General features: G+C 39.8%; 1 protein-coding gene across 2 annotated transcripts in view; it reads left to right on the top strand.

Moving 5' to 3' along the window:
• Akap6 (A-kinase anchoring protein 6) overlaps positions 1-23,343 on the top strand; it is a 436,041-nt gene that overhangs the window by 374,936 nt on the left and 37,762 nt on the right. For both annotated transcript variants that reach the window (XM_028869697.2, XM_028869698.2), the window contains exon 12: positions 17,690-17,905. In XM_028869697.2, coding sequence (XP_028725530.1) covers positions 17,690-17,905 — 216 coding nt within the window. The remainder of the gene's footprint in view (positions 1-17,689; positions 17,906-23,343) is intronic.

A 23,343-nucleotide genomic window follows, 5' to 3' on the forward strand; every position in this document is an offset into this window, starting at 1 on the left:
AGCCTGTGCTGTGAGAAACCCAGGGCCATGGAAACATCCTGCAGCCAGAGTTCATTGGGTCCATCTAATCTCAGAGCTGTCCTGTAACTTGGATTCACAGAAGTAAAACTAGATCTAGAACTCTGGATTATACTAGGGTAGACCAAGGCCCTGAGTCTACTGAAACCTATGGCCTTGGGTATCAGCCTAGGACCTATGTTCACAAGTACTTGTCTGATTCTAGGTCAGCATATGTGAGGCCATGGTGCCATGGTGCTAACATGGAGCCTAGTCTAGGACTAGGTAGACCTGAAATCTATGTCCTTTGGTGCCTCTCTGAGACTAGATTGATAGGAGGCTCCTGTCTAGAGCCTCCGGTGCTGACCTGGAACTGGAGTGTACATGTGGCAAACTGACACTGGAGAAGTCCTAGAGGCTGGTCTATGGGTGCCTGCCTGTGGTTTGGGGCTCTAGGAACAAACCAGTGTCTGGGGATGTGGGGCCTAGAGTCTCAGTAAAGCTGGAAGCCGAGTCTGCTCTCCCTACTAGCATACAGTGTTTCTCAAGGATGTAATGATTAGACTAAGAGGAAGAATGGTACTGGCAATGAGAAAGTTTCCTCACTCTGTGTGTGTGTGTGTGTGTGTGTGTGTGTGTGTGTGTGTGTGTGTGTGCTAAGTACAAGTGTTAATCTCTCACCTGGTTTTCTTAGCCTTGTGTTTCATATTCCTCTTTAAATGATAAATACATCCTTAAACGAAATTCACTTTATGAAAATGACAGAAGGTGTTTCAGAATGAAGGGATTCTGGTATTTGGAAATAAGAATTAGTTCAAGATCATTCTAAAAGTGTGAATGGAGGTTTTATTTTTTAATTTATCAAACACCGTTTTCTTAAGCAAATGCATGTGTCAATCTTGGGTACTGGACAAGCTGGAGCAAACAATTAGGTCTCTTTGATCTTAAAACACATGGTCTACAGTGGGATACAAATGAGGAAGCAGGCAGGTGGAATTACATCTGTTATATTATTTGATGGACACTAACATGGTGTGAATATATACTAGGACATCTCTGAGGAGGTAACTGTTCTCATGAGGGAAGACAAGGAAATTCCTAGAACAAGAGGCTGGTTTTTTCCCCCATTATTTTAGATATTTTCTTTTAAAATACTTTTTTACTAATTCTTTGAGAATTTCATGCAATGTATTTATCTTAGTCAGTGATCTATTCCTATGAAGAGACACTATGACCATGGCAACTCTTATAAAAAAAGCCTTTACCTGGGACTTGCTTACAGCTTCAGAGCTTTAGTCCATTATTATCATGGTAGGAAGCATGGTGGCATGCAGGTAGACAGGGTGCTGGAGAGGTAGCTGAGAGACATAGTTCCTGTCTCGTTGTTTGCCTTATTTATGTATATCGTCCACTTAAGTCTAAGCTCTGCATATGAGGAAGATGCTGTATTTGTATTCTCGTTTCTGTCCCCACTGTCCTTACTTGCCCTGCCCAGGCCCTTTTCTCCATTGAGATCTATAGTAAAGCATTAGACGAGGAATAGCATGCCATGAGCATGTGTAGAATTAGAAACAAGCAAGAAGAAAATTCCTGGTGATTCTGTGGACCTACTTTTTATTTAATCTGAGTCAACAGCACACGCTAGCATATTCTTTCAGAGTAGGAACCATCTTGATTTTGTTTTAGGAAACCCTAGCCAACACCTTGAAGTCAGTAAATCTTCACCAAGGGCAAAATGAGCTACAATGTTTCACCCTTGGGCGAGACCTGAGATCATCTAGTTCTCTGCCTTATTCCAAAGAGGGTAACCAAACATCTTATATAGTCAGGGACTCCCTCAGGACCCAGCAACCAGTCACACCAAAGCCTGCATCTCCTTAATTCCAATAATGCCAAGCCTGTGGTTTCTCCCGTCCATTACTTGTGTTTTTCCAATATTCAAATTGCTTTATTTCGTTGTAAAATATGCATACTAAGCCTATCTAATTTGACAAATAAAAAATAAAAATGATCTTCACCAGGGACATAATGATTAATGGAGAATTGAGAAATGCTTATTGCAGCTACTGAGTGCTACTTTAAACAGAAGTAAACATAGGCCAACACACTGAGGCTCCTCTGACATCGGAACTCGGAGATTTACCATCATGACCCTCACCAGCTTCTCCTTTTCGGGGGGCTGTACTCTCGGGAGTCCACTTCAGTGTAGAGCATGCTATCATTTTTCACCTTGAATTTGTATTGCTGCTCCATGTGAGGCGCTTAAAGAGCTTTACAGATATCAGCTCATTAATCCTCCCCAAACCTCTCTAAGATAGAGCTCAGGCATAAATCATTATTCTGGAAAAAAAAAAAAAAAAGCTTAACGTTTTTCTCTTAATTTTCCTGATACTCTAAATTGTTGATTAATCCTAAATTATATACTGTACATTTAGAGTACCACATTCTCTTCCCCAGTAAGATCTTTCTTTCTTTTTAGAATTTGATTTCATGAGGCTAGTGTAAAAATAGAGTGATAGGTCTCCTGTTGAAATCTCCTCTGAAAATCATAGATTAGGAAATGGCTCGGCTTTTGAGCTGTTTGTCCTTCTTGGCTGAAATGTCCTTGATTGTCCTTCAGCCATGACTAGGAAATGTGATCTTTAGGAATTGGAGGGATAGTTCATGATCTGTCCAGTCTTTTATCGGCTACGAACACCAAGCAAGCCAATGAGTACCCATTCAACCATGCCATCCTAATTCCCAAATACCAGATCAACACACTTCAAAGTTTCTCCAAGACAACAATGGACGTTAAAGCTTTTCAACCCTGTGTGCCTTGCTCAGGCCAATGACTGTCGCTATGAAGTTATTTAGAGTTAGACTTTTGAAGATGTTAGAATATGACCATACCGTGCAGAACCTGAAGCCGTCAGGGTGGTTTTGTAGGGATGACTGCAAGGTACATGTCTTAGCTGGGTTTCCATTGCTGTGACGCAATACCATGGCGAAAAGCAACTTGGGGAGGAGGTGTGGTAGTTTGGGTGAGATGTCGCCCACATAGGCTCCTGTATTTGAACACTTGGCTCCTTGTTGGTGGAACTGTTTGGGAAGGATTAGTAATTGGGGCATTGTTGGAGAAGAAGGCATGTCACTGGGGGCAGCTTTTGAGATTTCAAAAGCCTCACTCTTCTCCCTTAGCTCTCTCTGCTTCCTGCTTGTGGATCAGGATTCACGCTCTCAGCTACTGTGCTTGCCTACCTGCAACCATGCTCCCTGCCATGATGATTATGAACCCCCACCCTCTGAATCTGTAATCCCCCAATAAACTCGTTCTTCTATAGATTACCTTGGCCATGGTGTGTTATCATGACAATAGAAAATTAACTAAGATAAGTTGGTACCAGGGAATAGGCTATTGCTGTGCCGGGCCTGACCATGCTGTTTCTTTAGAGGAATGTGGAAGACTTTGAGACTTGGGAATAGGAAAGCTGTTGAATGCTGTAAGCAGAGCTTAATGAGCCATCCTAGTAGGCTCTTGGAAGACAGTAGTTCAGAGAGCAATGTGGACTAGTGAAAGCCCAGTGTAAGAAGTTTCAGAGGGGGACAATATTAACAACTGTGTTAGAGACCGTTCTTGTGATTTTTTAGCAAAGATTCTGGCTGCTTTCTGTTATGTCTGAAAAACCTACCTGAGGTTAAATGGAATTTTTTGTTTGTTTGTTTGTTTGTTTTTTACTGATTTCATTGATAGAGAAGAGTTCAGGGCAGCCTAATATTGATTCTGTTATTATTAGTAATCACTTTTATGCAGAGCTATAATGAAAAAGAACAAGTGAGGAAGAAAGAAGTACAGACTGTGTAGTTGGAGGAGAAAAGGAGCCCGTCCGTGGGTTGGTTCCAAGGCTTATGCTGATGAGATGAGGAGAAACCTGATTCTAAATGGGGTGAAGGAAGTGGTGCCCTCAGGGTGAGACCCTACCTGGCTGAGCTTACAACCTGTCAAAAGGAAAGCTTGTGTAACAAAGGAAAGTTGGTGCAAATGTAACTCAAGGAGAGGCCAGGTTGTACTCCAAGCAGACAGCCCGACTTGGAAGCACCAGCCCTGAGGTTCTGGCTTTAGAGTCCTGAATGACACACGTGTGAAGGGGTTGTACACACGTGTAAAGGGGTTGTAGAATCTTCCTCTTGGGGCCAGGTGTGTGGCAAGGGAGTCCCTGTATGGGGGCCTGGAGAGACTTATTGTTGAAGCTGTGGAAATGAGACGTTGGAGATCCAAGAACTAGGAGAAATCTGCCCAGCATAGGTACAGGCGGAGTAAAAGCATCCAAGGCAGAGATGCGTGTTTCCGTCAGCAAAGCTGCAAGGGCAGAGCCATCTAAACGCTTTGACACCAGCCTTGGAACTATAGGATTTAGAGCTTGCCCTGCTGCGTTTTGGTTTGGTTTTGGCCCAGCTTTTCCTCGCTGTGCCCCTTTTCAGCTGTTTGGAATGATACTATATGGTCTGTGCCATTGTAGTTTGGAAGTGTGTAATTTGCTTTTTTTTTTTTTTTTTTTTGTAGAGGGGGTTACAGTTCAGAGATTTCCTTAGAGAGATTCTTAGAAGAGACTTTGGATTCTGAAACTGTGTTGAGACTGTGAAAGCCTGTGGGGACTTTTGTAGTTGTACTAAATGCATTTTGCATTATTATATGGCCATGAGCTTCTGGGGGACAAGGAGTCAAATGTGGTTGTCTGAGTGAGAATGCTCTTCATAAGCTCATATGCTTGGACATGTGTCCCCCAGTTGGTAGAACCATTTGAAAACTCTCAGGAGGCGTGGCCTTGCCAGAGAAGGTGTGGCCTTGCCAGAGAAGGTGTGGCCTTGCCAGAGAAGGTGTGGCCTTGCCAGAGAAGGTGTGCCACTGAGAATGGACTTTGAGGTTTTAAAAGCCCAGCCACTCCCAGTTAGCTCTATGGACTTGATGCTTGTGGATCAAGAGGTGAGCTCTCACTACAGGATGCTCCACCCCTGCCTATCTGCTTCCATGCTCCCAGCCATGCTGGCCATGGACTCTCACCACCTGAAACCGTAAGCCAATGCTTTCTTTTATAGTTTGCCTTGGTCATGGTGTTTTATTGCAGCAACAGAAAAGTGGCTGAGGTAGGAGAAAAAAAAAGGTTTATTTCACCTTATACTTCAGGTAACAGTCCATTGCTGAGGAAAATCGAGGCAGGAACTCAAGCAGGGCAGAGAAATCTAGAGGCAGGAGCTGATGCAGAAGCCGTGGAGGAGCACTGCTTGCTGGCTTGCTCCTCCAAGCTTGCTCGGCCTGTTCAGCCTGCACTCTTACAGCACTCAGAACCACCAGGCCAGAGCTGGCACAGCTTAGAGTGGGCCCGGGCTCTATCACATCAATCATTGCCCACGGGTCCGTCTAGTGGAGGTATTTTCTCAACTGAGCATCCCTCTTCTAAAGGACTCTGGCTTGTGTCAAGTTGACATAAAACTGACCAGTGTAGAATACTTATCCAGATAAAGCAGCTCTGTATAATTATAGCCAGCAGCACTGAAAATAACAAGGGCATAATAATAAATTAATACTACAACACCGCTATGACTCATCATGAAAGATGACAACTACCTTGTAATTTATTGATAGCTATTCAAAGTTTATTTTATAACATTTTCAAAGCCATTTTAGGCCACCATAGTATATTTTTCCAGAGTGTAGGGTTATATAGTATCTGTAGCCAGAAGATGTTAGAAGCTAAAGGATAGTTACTTTTCAGAGGAAGACTTTTGAGTAGGCATATTTTGTGATTTATTTAAGGTGACAAAGCTGGTTTTTGTTGAACTAGGAGCCTATTGCAGACATGGTTTCTTCCTCATTCCAAGTGGCTGCTCAGATGTTAAACCAAACCCTTTGTAGCTAGACAACTTATGCTCTGTCTTGCTGCCAAAATGTCAAATGGAATAACGCCTCGTGCCCACCTGGAGGAGAGTCCCTGTGTGTTCAGTTTTCCTTGGAGGAGCACACAGAAAGATACGTGGTACCTCTTCCCAGAAGAGAAGAAAGTAGTTTTCTTTAGAAGAAACCTTAGCTTTATTCAGCAGAGGTTTCTGGACTTCTGGTTTCTGGACTCCACTTTGTTTTAGCTGTTTTAGGTTCCGGGATGTTGTTTTGAATTGAGAAATCATCATAGCAATTTACAAGTTAACTAAAACTTAGCATCTCTCTGCTGTCTTATATAATAATGGAAGCATGGCTTGGTGGCCACTTATGCATTGAATTTCCAAATGATCTCAGTTTCCAAATTTCCAAATGATCAGCAGTTAGTGTTACTGAGTATCTGAGAATACCGAAAACTGATTTAAAATATTAAAAATTAAAAAAAATAAATAAACTGGATTTCCACCTCAGATGCAAAGCAAAAAGCTAAGAAACAAATTAGAATTGGTTCAAACTCACATGGAAAATGTTCTGTTTACTTTAGATGTGCTAAGAATAAAGTGGAGAATCAAGAGTTTACTAATGCTGGCTATACCTCTACATCTTCTGGTCAAGGAGGACTAAATGAGAAAAGAAGAAACTTTTCCATTGTGGAATTTTTCTCCCCAGCATCTCTTGCCTCTTTTTTAGAGATGTTTCCCCCTTGCTTACCTCTTCCTTTTTTCTTGTTTTACCATTAGAGTTCTTGAATCCTTTCATTTTCCATCTGTAGCCTCTGGACTAATAGGGCTGTGTCCCTAAGATAATAGTCCCTGGATGTTGTACTTCAAGTGACAGGAAGTCTGGTGAGTCCAGGCGTCTCTTCATAAGAAGCCACAGTTAAGTCTGGAATAATAGGGCTTGATTCAAGAAGGGGGTAGAGAGTGGTCAGCTACCACATGGATGGAAGAGTAAGGAAAGAACTATGGCTCAGTGCCAAGCAAGATACAAAAGTCAATATGGTCTCATGAGTCCGGTGGCCAGCGGATGTTCTCTCTAGAAACTTCTCTTAACTCATCCGACTCATGTGTTCACCACCTTTCTCCTTGACACGATGTCTTTCTTTAGATGGAATTCGCTAGGTGGGAATACTGTACTGTAACTTGTCACAGCACAGTCCTTCTTTCCCTTCCCTCCAGACTGCCTTGGGTATCCTTTGATCCAAAGAGCTGCTAAAAAGAAGAGATGATTTCAGGTAGCTGGGACCAACAGAAAACGAGAGAAGAAAATCACCTCCATCCAGCCAGCATTGCTTTAAATGTTTGCCGTGGAATCAATAAGACAGAAAACCTCAGTGGGCATTGTAAATAGGTTTTAAAATACAATTATGTAAAAATCTATTATAATTACTCCCTCTCCGTTGATGGTAGAGTGACTGTGGGAGTTTAAGGGACTGTGTGGGGCGTTCTAATGGCGAAGTTTCATCGCCCCACACTCTACCTCCTGATTGCTAAAAGTTTCCTTTCTGTAATTGCAGAATAGTTTAGCATCTTAACAATAATGGACATGTTTTTAAAAGATTATTGCCAAAAGTGCATTCTTTATTCCAGGGAGACTCTGTAATAGATACTGGCATTTTAGTAATGATACAGGCAATCTGTAAGCTATTACAGTTTCCTGTAGAGTAACTTAATCTTCATATTGTTTTGTATGTCTAGAATTTTAATAGTGTTTTTAATTTAGAAAAGGAGGTTTATAACATATTACTAATTACATGTGAATATGAACTAAATACACAACTACTGAATTTTATTCTGAAAACAAACGTATTTAAAAAGTGCTTAACCTAGAATAGAGAAAGTAACAAAGAAATTAAAGAAGGCCACAGAGACAGAAGAGCAGCTTCATGGGATAACATGGTGAGGGTCAGCATTTCTGGAATGCTTATAATATTTTATCTACAACTGAAACAGGAATAGAAACAGTCCCTTCAAACTAAAATTAGTACATTTTAGAACAAATGAAGGCATAATTTATTAAACATAATTGTGCATATTTGTTTAAAACTTAGTAACACCATCCATCCATGGGTCTTCATGAAGTTATAGCAGTAACAGCACTCTTGGGGATGCTGAGTGATTTAGATTGTTTAGTAAGCATGCTAGATAGTGAGGTCATTTGAGATCATTTCTAGGTTGAAAAGTCAGGCACTGGAAATAAGGCAGCCACTGGCTTTTCTATTGGACAGGCGAAAGAACAGAGGGGAGATGAGTTGTCTTAAAAATAAAAGTAGTTATTGGAAATATTTTTATTTTATACAGTTCTAAGATGTTTCTCGGTGTCTGAATCTAGACTTAAATTACCACGTATAATTTCAACACTCTTGGCACAGCACCCAGCTCCTCTCCAAGGAGCTGGTAGAGATGTGCTTGGTGAACTAATGCAGGGGGCTTTAGTACTATTTTTAAAATCTAGCTTTTATATTAAACAAACCACTTCGCTATTTGGAAAGGAGTTATAATCTACTTAAAACTGTCATTCTCTGTTTCTGACTTGCAATTAGATGATATTTCCAAAATGTCACACCGAGATTCTACTTCTACCGTCACCATAATTGAATGTGACAGCCAAGATATTATATCAATACCTTTTCCATAATTAGCAATAAGGAGCCTGCCAAGGGTTAACTAGAAAAGTTTCATAAACATTTTTCTACCAGTGGTCCTGAAGGCAGTATTTTTGCTTTTAAAAATCTGCTAATGTAGCAAAGACTTGTGACAAGCAGGAGACAAATCTAGGCACAGAACTGTTTGGCGAGAAGACGTTGGTGGTGTGTGATGTATGTTATGTAAATGAGCTTATTAGGACTCTCATCTATTTTATTATTGGTGACCAATTTAATAGAGGCATTTAAAAAACAATATTTCTGCCTGCCTCCTAGAAGTGAAGAAGATACATTGATATAATTGAGAGCAAATGATTGCGTGTCGTGCCATTTAATCATGTCATTTTTCAATTGCTATTTTTTGCACTCCACTGCATGCTTATAGAATATTTAGCTTCAATATAGATTCAATCCCAGAGTTTGCAATTGAGCTTGGGTCTCTATGTTAGCTAACATTGTTTAGAAATTTGGAATCAGTTAAAATACCCAGAATCATTTATTTTATTTTATTTAAAATATATAAATCATACATCATTTGCAATGCTCCAAATTTTCTCTAGTTTGAATAATTATACTTCTAGGATGTAAATTCTTATTTGCATCATTTATGTGATAATATATATGGTTGCGCACACATTTGGCCAGGATTGAACTATTAGGACTCCAAGAATTATTGACTCTCTGTGAATGTTGATAATCATTTATTTAAAGGATGTTTTCTATCTTTGTTTAGTCTCTTTATTATTTGTGTAAGACACATCTTTCTCAGAAAAGGAAGTACTTCCACAATGAAATGGACTATCAAGTCCAAGAGATAAGAAGGCATTGTCTGCTTGGTTTACTGGCAAATCACAGACACTTAATACAGTGTCCAGTATAATAGATGTTTCATACATGTTTTTTTTCTATTGATGATGTGTATTTTCCCATCTATATTATCAAAACCATCCTAGATTCAAGTATAGTATGCCATACACATTTTTCTATATTTGAAGGCCTCCAAATAGATAGAAGATTGGACTTCTAAAGGGTTGAAGTTGTTGGCTCTGACCAATAGTTTTGTGCTTGTCATCACTTCTGGTTAAAAGTCTGGGACAGGGGAGTATGAGAAAGTGGAGATCTTAAAACGCTTCTCTGGCTTTCTGCTTAAATGTCAGTGTTTTTCCTGAGTCACTTTTCCATTCCACCTCCCTGGGTTAAAATCCTGCCGTCGATGCTTGTAAGTTGGATTACTGTTTATTCAATTCCAAGTGTCACCATTTCCTCACCTGTAAATCAGTCCATCATCTGTCTGTCTATCATCTACCTACCCACCTACCAATTTCCACACTTTTGTGACCACTGAATGAATCAACCACACAACATTTCAGAAAGAGACCAGCAAGATGGCCTAGTGAGTAAAAGTGCTTATTGTCATGTTTGCTGATCCCAGTTCAATCCCGTGACCTGACATTGTAGAAGGAAAAACTAATGCCTACACGTTGTCCTTCAACTTCCACACGCACACATACAGTGGTATGTGTGCCTTCCACACACACACATACAGTGGTATCTGTGCCTTCCGCACACACACATACAGTGGTATGTGTGCCTTCCGCACACACACATACAGTGGTATGTGTGCCTTCCGCACACACACATACAGTGGTATGTGTGCCTTCCTCACACACACACATACAGTAGTATGTGCACACGCGCGCGCGCACACACAGAAGATATTAGAAATACACACCAAATGTTATTCATTGATATATAGAATTAGTGAAAATAACCCATAAAATACTGTACAGAATAGCGCTTGAACAATTGATAAGCAATCCCAATGATTATTATTTTATTTTCAGGTGAATATGGGTAAAATAGCTGAAGAGTATATGACATTGTTTTTATTTTATATTTATTCGGATATGTATGATCGACAGGATTATCCTTGGTGCAGTATATGATTGCCCTCTGTATGTCAGGTCTTCCATTTTCCTGCTGATGCTATCAGCATTGTATGTGACAATTTCATAAACCATATAAGAACTGTATCACTGCAATAATTATATTTAATTAATAGTCTTCATTTTCTGTATTTGTCTTAAATCTTCTTTAAGATTCAGGCTTCTCTGTATACTTTTCTGTTTATATTTTAGGATATATTTAAAAGTTAGGAGGCCTGTATTAAAATTGGACTGTATTATTTTTGTACTAGAGACTATATCTGATCTGTTGAATGAAGTTTACAGGTCTGCATAAATAACTCTGCCCTGGTAGACTTTTTAGCTCTTACCTCAGAAACAAGCTGGCTCCACTTGGCATTTGTAAGTAAGTGTATTGGTCCTTTCACTGGCCCAGGGTTGTTCGATAATAATAAGCTCCAAATTTTTAAGCACTCTTTACCTAATCATAAAACAGGCTTTTAATTTTTTTATTTTTATTATTAGTGAATGTATATCTGCTTTTGATATGTGTGTGTGGTGTGTGGTGTGGTGTGTGTGTGTGTGTGTGTGTGTGTGTGTGTGTGTGTGGCTCGTGCCAAGGCTCACACGCCAACACCAGAGGACCTCTTTGGGAGGGAGTTCTCTACTTTCACCAAGGGTTCTGGGTTAACCCAAACCATCAGGCTTATATGGGGGTGCTTGTATCTGCTAAGCCATCTTGCCAGCCACCAAATCAGTCTTTTATGACAGAAAATTATTCTTGATTTAAACATTATCTCAAGATGTACAATCAGAATATTAAGTTACATTGTTTTTATATCTGTACATATTGTAGGATGTCTTCTCAGAGAAGCTTTATTGATGGCCCAGTCTAAAGTATCACTGGTTTTATTGGACAATTCTGATTACGTGATGATTTTGTGTGTGTTTACATTTATTTCCAGGCTCGTATTGACGCACAGACAAATTAGAATGTAAATTCTATGAAAGCAAAGGTGTGCACCTTGTGTGCTGCTGTTTTTATCACTGAGAAAAGGGCTTGGCACACAGGGAGCACTCCAGAAGTTAATTAGGTGGGTGGGTAGATGGAAAATTTAGTAACTATGATCATCATATTCTACACTATCTCCTACGTTTTTGAAAACTGTCGTTAAACTTGGGATTTTCAGCTTTTTTTCTATAATGCCTCTCCTCTACTCCACCTTCCCATCCTCAGATGCCTCATTCTAGTCCAGTGAATCCTAACCCGTCTCTTCCAGCTAGTAATGACCTTTCTTGTTCTCTAGGTCAAGTGCTAGCATTGAGTGATAATACAGTGCGTGTGAGTCATGGCCTCACCATTCACAAAGTGTACTCCCTTCCCTCGCCTTCCTTAAACTTACAACATCTTGATGAATTAAGTGTTATCAGAAACCTTTGCCTTGTATTTCTAGCTCTCCCTTGGGGGAATCAGCCGTTTTATAAGCTCTTAAGAGGTACCACATCTTGTTAGAAGCCTGTCATCTGCCAATGTTAATCTTGTAATGGAAAGTACAGTGTTTGGCACATAACTGATACCCATCAAGTGCTTACTGCTATAATAAAGATCATTCACACGGCCTTTGCCAAACTTAACCTCCTTGAAAATGATCTGGAATCAAGCAGTTAAAAGCTGCTTCTGCAGCAGGGACTATAATACTGTTGGTTTACATTAGAATCAGAATTTAGGACTTGTATTTCTATGTTTCTAAAAATAATCTACTCAAATAGAATCTCTAATTTGTAAAGTTGAATCTGCTTTCTGTGTAATAGTTTTCAAACGTTAGGCTGTGCTCACTTGTAGGTCCTTGTCAACTGTCACTCTCTGTGCCTCAACCCAGAATCCCTGATTCATACAGATGTGAGTGATACCAGGGGATCTACAAGCTAGCTTGGTTTTGTTTCTTTCTTTGAGATATTACCTCACCCTGTACCCCAGCCGGCCTGGAATTCACTGTTTATCTCAGGCTGACTCTAAACTTACTATCCCCTTGCCTCAGCCTCTTGACTAGCTGGGATTACATGCCTACACCAGATGACTGGGAAGGATTTGAAGTTCTAAGTTCCTGGGTGATGCAAATACTCTTTGATCAGGAAATTTTTATTCCTGGAAACATTACTACATATAGAAAATAGGAATAAAATCATCACCCCATGAAATCAAAACAGTAAAAATGGGAAGAGGCCAAAAATTAAAAAAATAATAATAACATGGGCTGCAGTTTAGGAAATGGTCCAAAAGAGATCTGCTTTCTTGGTGCTATTTAAGCTGGAGCACACCTGTGTGCTGCTGTTTTTCAGTTCATTCTGTGGTTTCCCTCACACTAGGCTAAAGGCAGCCAAGTGTCATATATGTAGATTGTTCCCTCATGTTTGTCAATCTGTAACACACTCTATTTTATTAAATAGTTGATCAATATGGAAGGCGAAGTAGTGTTCGCCTTCCTAAATAGCACCGCCTCATAGTGCTTCTCATTTGAACAGATCATGTAGCATCCCAATGCTTGGTTCATATTGACCTACCCAACAGAGTTAACATGTTGAATAAAAACGATGGCAGAGATACTAGAGATAAAACGCTTTGGTGTCTCTCCAGTTAGATTTGCTTTTCTGTGTTCAACATCTGCTTAGTTTGGGGGAACTATTTTTTTCCTTCTCATTTCTCGTCTTTCTTTATTTAGCATATGTTTTTAATATAATAGTTCCTGTAATAGTCATACTTATTCTTTTATTGTATGTTTATTTGCATTTTGTGAGGTAGATAATACATGTTTGATGTCAAGAATGGGTACATACAAGTACATGTTACTTTTTTGCTTAATATGTTTTCATGTAAGCAAACGTTTAACACAGTGATAAAGAAAGCAGGACATTGAAAGTCTTCTGTTCAGTGTTACTAAGAGTCTGAAGTCAGTGAAGAATGTCTTTTTAGTCTTGGAGAATGGTAGACTACTTGGTTACTATTTGTGAGGCTCTGGGTTCAAATCCCAGCACCATAAAAGGAAAACAGAAGTTTTTTTTTTTTTTAAATCATATTTGGCCTACTATTATGAATGGTTTAAACATGAAAAAAATTGATCAAGTCAGGAGACATTCAGAACCAAGCACTTTCTTCAAAAAATCATGTGTACTGCCATTGGTGAATTAAAAATCAGATTGGCAGTTTATATGTAAGAGAAGAACTGCTATCCTGTTAACACCTCTCTTATGATGTGACCCCCAATCAAGTGCAGTCGATGTGTTGGGCATCTGATTGTTTTAAGAGAAAAAGGGTAACTTCTCAGTCCTAAACCGTTGAAGTTTGATTATTTGTTTTAGAATTTTCATGTTTACTACAAATCTACCTTTTTAGAAGCATGATAAAACTTGGAGGACGCTTTATTTAAAAAAAAAAATGAATAAAAGAGATAGTTAGGAACTTGAGAGTAGCATACCAGGATAGATCCACTGGAAGGTGACCTAAGATTCTGATAAAGATGGGCTGGGACAATGTGTTTAAAATCCCTTTCTTAGACATATTGAAATTCCTTTTAAAAATTGTTTTCTTTGCCTCTTCTTCTTATATTTTTCAAGAAGGTGGTGTGACTATGCATCAGAACCAGTAGGATTTCATTAGAACATGCTTCCGAATTGGCTGTAATAACCAGTGCTCTGAATGTTTTTATGCCCACCCCCATGCCCCCACTTTTCCAGCTACTTCATACTTCAGTTTCCCCCAACACAGTAAGCACTCCGTACCACCCAAGGCTGCTTGTTCACGTTCCACCTTAACATTTCTCCGGGCTCTCTACCCTGTACCTGCCATCACTCATATCGGACCTCCTGCCTCCTGTCATTTCCTTAAAGATGGGTGGACTCCCAGGAGCAACTCGCTTGGACACACATCAGTTAGTCTCAGTCTCTCTCTCTCTCTCTCTCTCTCTCTCTCTCTCTCTCTCTCTCTCTCTCTCTCTCTCTCTCTCTCTCGTCTCCCTTACTTTCGCACAGTCTCTTTCTCCCTCTTTCTCTCTCTCTCACACACACAGTACTGTAGGTATTTATGTAGCTCATCTCTAGCAGACTCTCAGCTCCTTGAGGGAAGGAATAATGGCTTGCTCACGGTGTAACCCTCCATCACAGAAAGCAGGCCCAGCGAGTGGAGGACGTTTACAGATTTGAGGAGGTCATGGGAGGATGTTTGTCTTCTTCTGTGCCTTACTTACTTAGCTATAGTTTCTGTTTTTTTAAAAAATACATTTCTCTAAAATCGAAGGCAAAAGATAATAATAATCATTTGCTCCCGTTAGTTATATTTAACATTTCTCAGTACATATGGAGAATGTGTATCTCTGCTTATTATTAAAAAAATAATGTAGAATACTGATTCTAAGGAATGTTGCCAACAAACCACTGATTTTATTTAGTATGTGTGATTATAAATAAATACATTTTGATGGTTGTCAGGGAAACACATTTATATAGGAGAATGTTATCAACTTTCTCTAGGTATAAAGAAATATTGAAACAATGTTAGGTATAAAAATTCTCTAGTTTCCTTTGAACAGTTCATATGGAGAAAAATTTAATCTAGAATGTAGATTAAACTCTTAAGATATTTAAAGTAAAAACTTCAGAATTGTGAGGATGCAAAAATCGTATACTAAATGTTAACAGTACCAGCTTTTGTAACTTAAATTTTTAGAAATTTATTTGTGTGGGGGCTATGGTATACATGTATAGTGAGTGCACATCAACACGAAGGTATACGCACCTGTGTATTTGCACATGAGGCCAGAAGAGGACATCAGACGTCTTCTATTGTTCTGTCTTAATGCCTTGAGACAGGTTCTTTCTGAACCCAGATGCAGCTTCAGCTAGGCTGGCTGGTAAATGAGCTCTCAGGAGCTCCCTGTTTCTACCTTGCAGCTGGGGGGCTACTGGTGCACATGGCCATGCCTGACTTTTAACTGTATGGCATAGATTTGAACTTAGTTTTTCATTCTTGCAATGCAAGAGCCCTGACCCATACATATCCTCATTCTTGTTTTTTTGTAGTTTGTAAGGTACTGTATTTATCTTGACTTGTTTGCATTAAGATATAGATGCAGATTCTCTGGATACGTAGATACTCAATACATTCTGGACATTTTCAAAAAATCAGGGTCTATTAACAAATCTTTATGGAAATGTATTACATCCCCAGTAGCCTATTTGAGGACTTTGTGAGGTGAATGAAGCCATCTGAGCTACTTTGCAAATGTGGCCTGAGCTAACTCCACCCACATTTTTAGTGCCACTCATTATGATTTTTCCCTCAGCTAAGAACTTCAAGGCCTTTTGTTAGCTTATACATATGCAGTTGTTATTCTACCAAAGAGAAGTTTGCAGAATCCAATTCCATCAAAACATCTCCTGATTTTTTTTTAGCCCTTTTCTTTGAATAAACCTAAACCATCCATATTCACATCCATAGGTCTCATTAAACCAATTTCAATCTGGTCATAACCATAACATTTTCTTGCATATTCAATATTGGGCTAAAATTTGATAGGCATTAGGTGGACCTCATCATTTGGATGACTTGGCAATTTTAGATCAAGAGAACAAGTTGAAGAAAGAGTGTGTGTATGTCTCCTGGTGGGGAATAGAGGTTGGGGGTTGAGGAGGTAGTTGGGAGAACTGCTGAAGGAGATGAACACAGTATTATTGCTTTACTAGGTTCCAAGTTTATCTTTGCTTGTCTAGGGGTTTCCTGTCCTCAGCATTGAACTGGTGAATAGCATCAGTAAAGGGATTTGTCAGACCCAGGGTGGAATCGGGAGTTATATAGGAAAATAGTAATGTACCCTAGGAAAATAAATAAGGATCGGTTCAGGAAACCTAGCTGAAACAGCTGCTCTGGTAAGATGTGAATAATAAAATTCCTATTCATATTTTGCCATAAATAGAGGTTTGGGAATTTGTCATTCGCCTCATTTAAAATTCAGAAATATTAAAGGTACAGGTTCTCTCATTATGGAAATAATAGAATTCCAGCTATTACCGAGTTAGGGTCATTTAAATGGATATAGCATGCATTATATCAGTAAGTGGAACATCTGTATGGAATGTCCACCTGCTGATCGACTACTCCTACTCCATGCACAATTCAGTGAACAGCACTTAATCATCTTAAGACTTCTTCTAATGAAGCCTTATCTAGATTAACATTTTAAGCACAAATACTTTCAGGCATTAAAACCCTCACACTAAATGAAATTGCATTGTCTTGTTTACCCTTGTTGATTAATAAGCAATCTGCTAACTGTTGGAACAGTCCAATTGTGGCAGTAGACGGAGATTAGTAATTCAGTGATGTTTGTGGGTATAATCATCATTTCTCCTGAAGGCTTTGAATTAGAATATCACTTACACACTATCCGTAGGCAAAGAAAGGATATAATATTTTTAGACATGTGTACCCACTATTTTGTTTCAATCGTTCAGCTTAGGGTCAGCGCAGCAATACAAATGCTTCTGAGAGGCAAAATGCTATTTTGATGCATGCATATCCTTTTTAAATGGTGTGGGTGTCTATTAAAAGAAACAGAACAACCAGCAAATTGTATAGTAATAAACCAGTAGCTTGATTTCTGTTTTAGGGATATTATTGCTTTGTTAATCAAGCATTAGAAGAGAAATATTGCCCTCTGCTTTTTAGATAATAGAGTTTACATATGAAATTCTTTGTAGTATTATTTATTCTTGCCAATAAAATACTGAACTTTTTCCCTCCAAAGAGTCTAGGGATAAACTTGGAAGAATAATTACATTTGGGGGGAGGATTTTCTATTTGTTGTTGTGTTTCCTTTGACCTTGAACCTACAACCTTAATTTGTTTGTCTACAATTCATATGACCTGAGAGATCTTTTCCCCCATGTGAGAAGCTGTTAATACCTGGATGTCAAGGCAAGAGCTTCCATTTTGGAAACATAAATCAGTGGAAAGAGAAATAGGAAACAGAGGCTCCTAAATTCCCTAGCATTCATCAGCTATGTATTGGAGGCTACTAATGCCAAGGAAACTGTGGGTCCCTTCTTCTCGCCCTAGTGTTCGGAGCTGAGTATATCCCTACAATGTGAAATTATGGTGGAAGTGGTTATCTCAGCTTCTCATGAGAGTCAGTCCTACAAACACGTGCAAACTGGTCTTTTTTTTTTTTTGCATTGCAGTCCCTCTGTCATGAGATCAAGCAGCGTCGCAGAGGGGTGGCCTCCATTTTGCGGTTGTGCCAGCATCTTCTGGATGACCGGGACACCTGCAATCTCAATGCGGACCACCAGCCCATGCAGCTGATCATTGTAAACCTCGAAAGAAGGTGGGAAGCCATTGTCATGCAAGCCGTCCAGTGGCAAACACGGCTGCAGAGGAAGATGGGCAAAGAATCCGTGAGTGTCATTCCCCAGCAGAATGGGCTCTCTTTTTTGACTTCCCCCATCCCCAGGTTTCCACAGCATGTTCATCACATCAGCTTCCTTGCAAACCGGAAGAATTAACCATCCACTAACCCAAACTCCATTCATCATAAGAGAAAGTTACTCACTTTACTGACATGTATTTCAGGGCATCTCATTGTCCTTTTAAAAAGTCCCACGTCTATTTTGGTTACCCTCACCACTGAGGCTATTGATTCTTTCATTTATTCTTTCACCAGACATATTCACCAAGCACACAATGCTCCACGGATATTTTGCTAGGAGGTAGCTTAATACCCCGAGTGCCTGGAACAGTGTGTGTGCTCTGTGTATGGTTTCGTTGTTTGACTATCTATTGTTTATCTTTCCATTTAGTGAGGAGTTAAGGCCATCTGCACACCTGTCCCCATTGGTCCAGATTACTGAGGACTGTCACGTTCCCTCCTACAGTTTAATACAGTGCTCATAGTAGGGGGTGGTGATTCCCATTAACAATTTGCTGGATCTGAGAGGGCAGGTTTCCGCAGTTACTGGGAGAAAGAAATATGTCAGAGTAGAAGCTGGTTTATTATAATATAGAATATACATTTGCTCTGAGAGCCTTCACCTTCTTAGGAGAACGAAACTGTCACTGAAAAGAGTATATTGCCGAAGTGACCTTGACGTCAGTGTCTATTAGCTGTAGGGCCACTTTTCACGTTTGACTTATGTAAGTGAAATATATATATATATATATATATATATATATATATATATATATCCAGTTCTACATACTTGGAAAGTTCAGCATGCAAAGAAGGGAACCCAAATGTAAAATTCTTGTCATTGAAAATAGTTTCCACATATGAATTCTATTCTTACCAAAGCCTTAGGATTGGCTTTTCTGGTATGTTTTCTGTTGGGGACTCGGCAGGAAGGCACTGAATCATTAAACCTACCCGCCTGTTTTGCCTTTGTGTCTGTGCTCAGTCCAGGAATCGATTTCTCTCAACAGTTCTATTCAGTTGATCTTAGCTGAAGTTGTTACATTTCTTAAGACTTCCAAATTATTATTACTAATCAGAGGCAACATAATGGGGTGTCTATTCTCTTTCTTTTTCTTTCTTTCTTTCTTTCTTTCTTTCTTTCTTTCTTTCTTTCTTTCTTTCTTTCTTTCTTTCTTTCTTTCTTTCTTTCTTCCTTCCTTCCTTCCTTCCTTCCTTTCTTCCTTTCTTTCTTTCTTTCCTTCTTTCTTTCCTTCCTTCCTTCCTTCCCTCCTTCCCTCCCTCCCTCCCTCCCTCCCTCCTTCCTTCCTTCCTTCTTTTCTTTCTTTCTTTCCTGTTTTTTCTTTCTTCTTTTTTTTTTTTTCATTTTTTGAGGCAGGGTTTCACTGTGTAGTCTTGGCTGTCTTGGAACTCACTATGTAAACCAGACTGGCCTCGAACTCACAGAGATCTGCCTTCCTCTGCCTCCTGAGTGCTGGGATTAAAATTGTGCACCACCACCATCCAGCAGAGTGTCTTTTCTTGATAATTTGTTTATTGTGAAACTGTTTGTCTAACATCTTTTCTTCTCCCTCCCTCCCTCTTTCCTCCTCCTCTTCTTCTTTGAAAATGTTTGTAAAGGTAAAAAAAAAAAAAAAAAAAAAAAAAAAAAAAAAAAAAAAAAAAGGTTGTTATCCTTTCTGTACTTTGTGATGACGATGGTAAGACTTAGCTCAGCACCGTTCCCAGTAGGAAAAGTTATGGCATTCTTAGAGCATTCAGCTGGTTTGGCAATGACAAAACTGATTCTCTTTCAGGATTTATTTGAATCATATGATCAGGAATGCTGGATTGGGCTTTAGATGTAGGGAATGGATGTTTGCTTGCGCGTGCGCGTGGTCACAGGTTCCCATGTGTGATATATGAGAGTTTGTGCATGTATGTATGCAGGTAAGCATGCCCCTGTGGGGAGGCCAGAAAGGGATGAATCCTTCTCTGTCACTCTCTTATTATTCCCTTGATACAGGGTCTCACAGAATCTGGAGCTAAGCTGGCAATCAGCAAGCCCCAGTGAGCCTTCTGTTTCTACCCCTCATAGTACTGGGGTTCTAGGCATGCTGCCCTGTTACATGTGTGCTGGGGATCTGAACTCTGGTCCTCTTGCTTGCACAGAGAACACTCTCCTATCTGCTGAGCCATTTCCCAATCTTCTGGGTTGCTTTACCTATGTCTGTAGTAAAGGCAACTTGCTTCTTGGAAGCTTGAGGTACTGGAGAGATGTCATATAAATTGTAGAGCGAAGTCTGTCCTAATTAGGTAATTTGGAGTGATGAAGGTAGCAAATAAGGATGTTTGTGATAAAAACAGGCTGAAAGTCGCTCTCAGGGAAGGAGAGATGGAGAGTAGACCGAGGCTAACAATGCAGTGAATGGTGAACGCAGAGGTTGTTCTGTTGGGGGTGTTTCTTTGCTTCTGGGCCCTGCTGTTGAGTGAGGAGTAGAAGTTGCTTTTATGATCACGTAAGTATTTCAATAATGTGGAAGGTGACCTTTGCTAACAGTCAAAGGTCTACAATGGCCTTTTGGCTGGTTCATCGTGCGCCTCCACCCCTCCCCATCTCCTGATTATACATAGGGATTTCTACTGCTGTATTTTCAAGACTTGCAACATATTTTGCATATATAAGCTCTTGATGAATATTTTCTGAATAAGTGAGTACAGGATTTTATTGAGTCAATTTTTTTTTATCCAGGCATTGGTATAACTATATACTATACCTATGCTGATTCTAAGTTTTCATCATTTTACAAAAGAAGTCATCATACTTCTGAGAGTCATTTTGCTTTAGGAATCATATTTCTGTAATAATATCTTTGTGAGAACATCCAGAAGATACATTTTAACATTCTTTTCCTATCTAATAAGGCTTTCTCGGGCTCCTTGGTCCATTTTCTCAGTTCAAAGACGGTTCCAGGCTCTGCATGGAATCTGGTGAAGCCAATGTGTGGCTAGTTTGCTAGAAGTCTTTAGTGTGCCGGGGAGCACGGGGCTCCACAGTCAGGAATTTCTAGAGCTAAACAAAGTTATTTTCTGAGTTCTTCAACAGAAGGTCCACACTGAAAAAATTAAAGAGAACAATTTGTGGAACTTCTAAGAAATTAGAAATGTCCTCTTTCTGTTCAATCACATTAGAAAATGTCACAATAGTGTGATAGTTCATCTCAGTTGTGAAGTGGATGGGATCTAACATCACCTGGGAGATTGTCCTCTGGGCATACTCCGCACTCCCCGCAAAGATAGGATTTCTCTGTGTAGTCCTAGTTGTTCCTGAACCCATTTTGTAGACCAGGCTGGACTCAGACTCAGAGATTCTCCTGTCTCTGCCTCCCATGTACTGGGATTCAAGGCTTGTGTCACCACTGCCTGGCCTCTGGGCATCCTTAGAGGAAGTATCTTGATTAGGTTAACTGAGGATCTGCCCACTGTGGGTGGCACCATTCTCTAGGCTGGGGTCTTGGACTTCATAAAAGGGATAAGAGCTGAGCACTAGCATGGCTCTCTGCTTTTTGACTTTGAACACAATGGGATCAACCACTTCAGGCTCCTACTGCCATGGCTTCCCTGTGCTCACGGGCTGTACTCTCAAACTGTGAGCCAGGATAAACTCTTTTCCCCCTTAAGGTGCTTGTGTCAGGGTATTCTGTGGTAACAACAAGAAAACTAGCTAATGCAGACAAGACCAAATTGATAAAACCCAGTGGTGGGACAGCATCTTCAAAGCAGTGAGAGGAGGAATGAGGATCATCTCAAGAAGAGTGACTGCCAGATTTTTATCAGAAACAAGGGAAGTCAGGAGATGGGAAAGGTGGAGCTGGGGGTCAAGCAGCAATGTAAGAAAATAACCTAGCGTTTCCTTCACAGAGCAAATGGCATTCCGATAGGAAAAGAAATATAGTTTCTAAACATCTATAGTGAAAGTTCACTGCCAGCATAACAGTACTACTAGAAATGTTAAGGGAAGGCCATCAACCACACACAACTTATAGCCAATAGAAACCTAGCTATACAAAGGAATAAAGAACATGGGAATTATAACTGTGAGTAAATGAGAAACACTTTCCCTATTATTTCAATCTCTTTAAGTGTTAATAGACTGTTTAAATCAAGATAATAGCAGTGCATGGTAGGATTTATAGCACAGAGGATAAAATGTACAGCAACAGTATCACAAAGGCCAGGAAGCAGACATGCCATGATGCTTTGTACCGTTTTTATTTTATGTGAGGTACTAGAGCATCCTTTAAAGGGAGACTCTGATAAGATCAAGTGTGTGTATGTGGTTGTAACACCTTAAAGATACAGCAAACAAAAAGCTAGAGTAGGACACAAAAGGGAACAAAGTAAGCTCATTTTTTTATATCCTCCTTTAAAGGAGAAAAGGAAAATAGGAAACAGATGTAATCAGGTTTTTTAAGACAAGATGAAGATTTAACATGGCCGCACCAATAGTCCCAGTATATGAAATGGACTAAAAACGACTCAAAAGAACGCAATTGTTAAGTTGGGTAAATTCAACCATACACTGCCTACCAAATAGTGGTAGAGTGTACATATTAATATTAAACAAAGTAAATGTCATAGCAAAAAGTATCACAAGATATAAAGAAGGACATTTCTTCTCAATAGGAGTTCCAATTTATCATGAGAAGAAGACATTCCTAAGTGTCTAGGACAACTTACGAATATACCACACAGAAAACCTATTCCTGTGAAGAGACAAGAGAAACAGAGTATGGGAGAGAAATTTCAACACCCTGTCTCAATAACTGATAGACCAGAGAATCAGTATGCAGGTAAAAGGACATGGATGTTATTGTGAAGCCACATGACCTAACTGACATCTAAAACACTTCAACCAACTCTTACCAAAAAGGCAAGAGGGTGCAGACAAAAGTTCTCCCACTCACCACCGTGGGAAGTCGATTGCTGCAACTGTGGGAAATGATACAGAAGTTCTACACTAGAGTTATTGTATGACCCCGCAGTCTCTGTGCTGAGCATGTGCCATGCCCTCATTAAGGTACCTGTATACCCATGTTCTTCACAACATGATCCACCATAGCCAAGAAACTGAGATCATTCCCGGTAAATGAATAAAAGAATAAGTTGTGCTGTGTATGTTCGTCCTGTGTGTGTGGAGAGTCAGACATTTACAACAACAGAGAGAAAACCAGAGGCCATCATATGACATGAAATAAGTGGAGACCACAAGAAAAATAGTGGGCGGTCTTATTTGTGTGTGGAATCTTAAAGTCGCAGCAGAGAAAACAAGCAAATATATAGAAACAGAGCAGAATGGTGTTTACCGGGGCAGGAGACCGGGACGCAGAAAGAGGTCTAGCAAAGAACGCAAAGTTTCAATTATGGTAGCGTGAATAATCTAGAGAT

Source organism: Peromyscus leucopus, chromosome 14 (genome assembly GCF_004664715.2).
Source record: "Peromyscus leucopus breed LL Stock chromosome 14, UCI_PerLeu_2.1, whole genome shotgun sequence".
NCBI lineage: Eukaryota > Metazoa > Chordata > Mammalia > Rodentia > Cricetidae > Peromyscus > Peromyscus leucopus.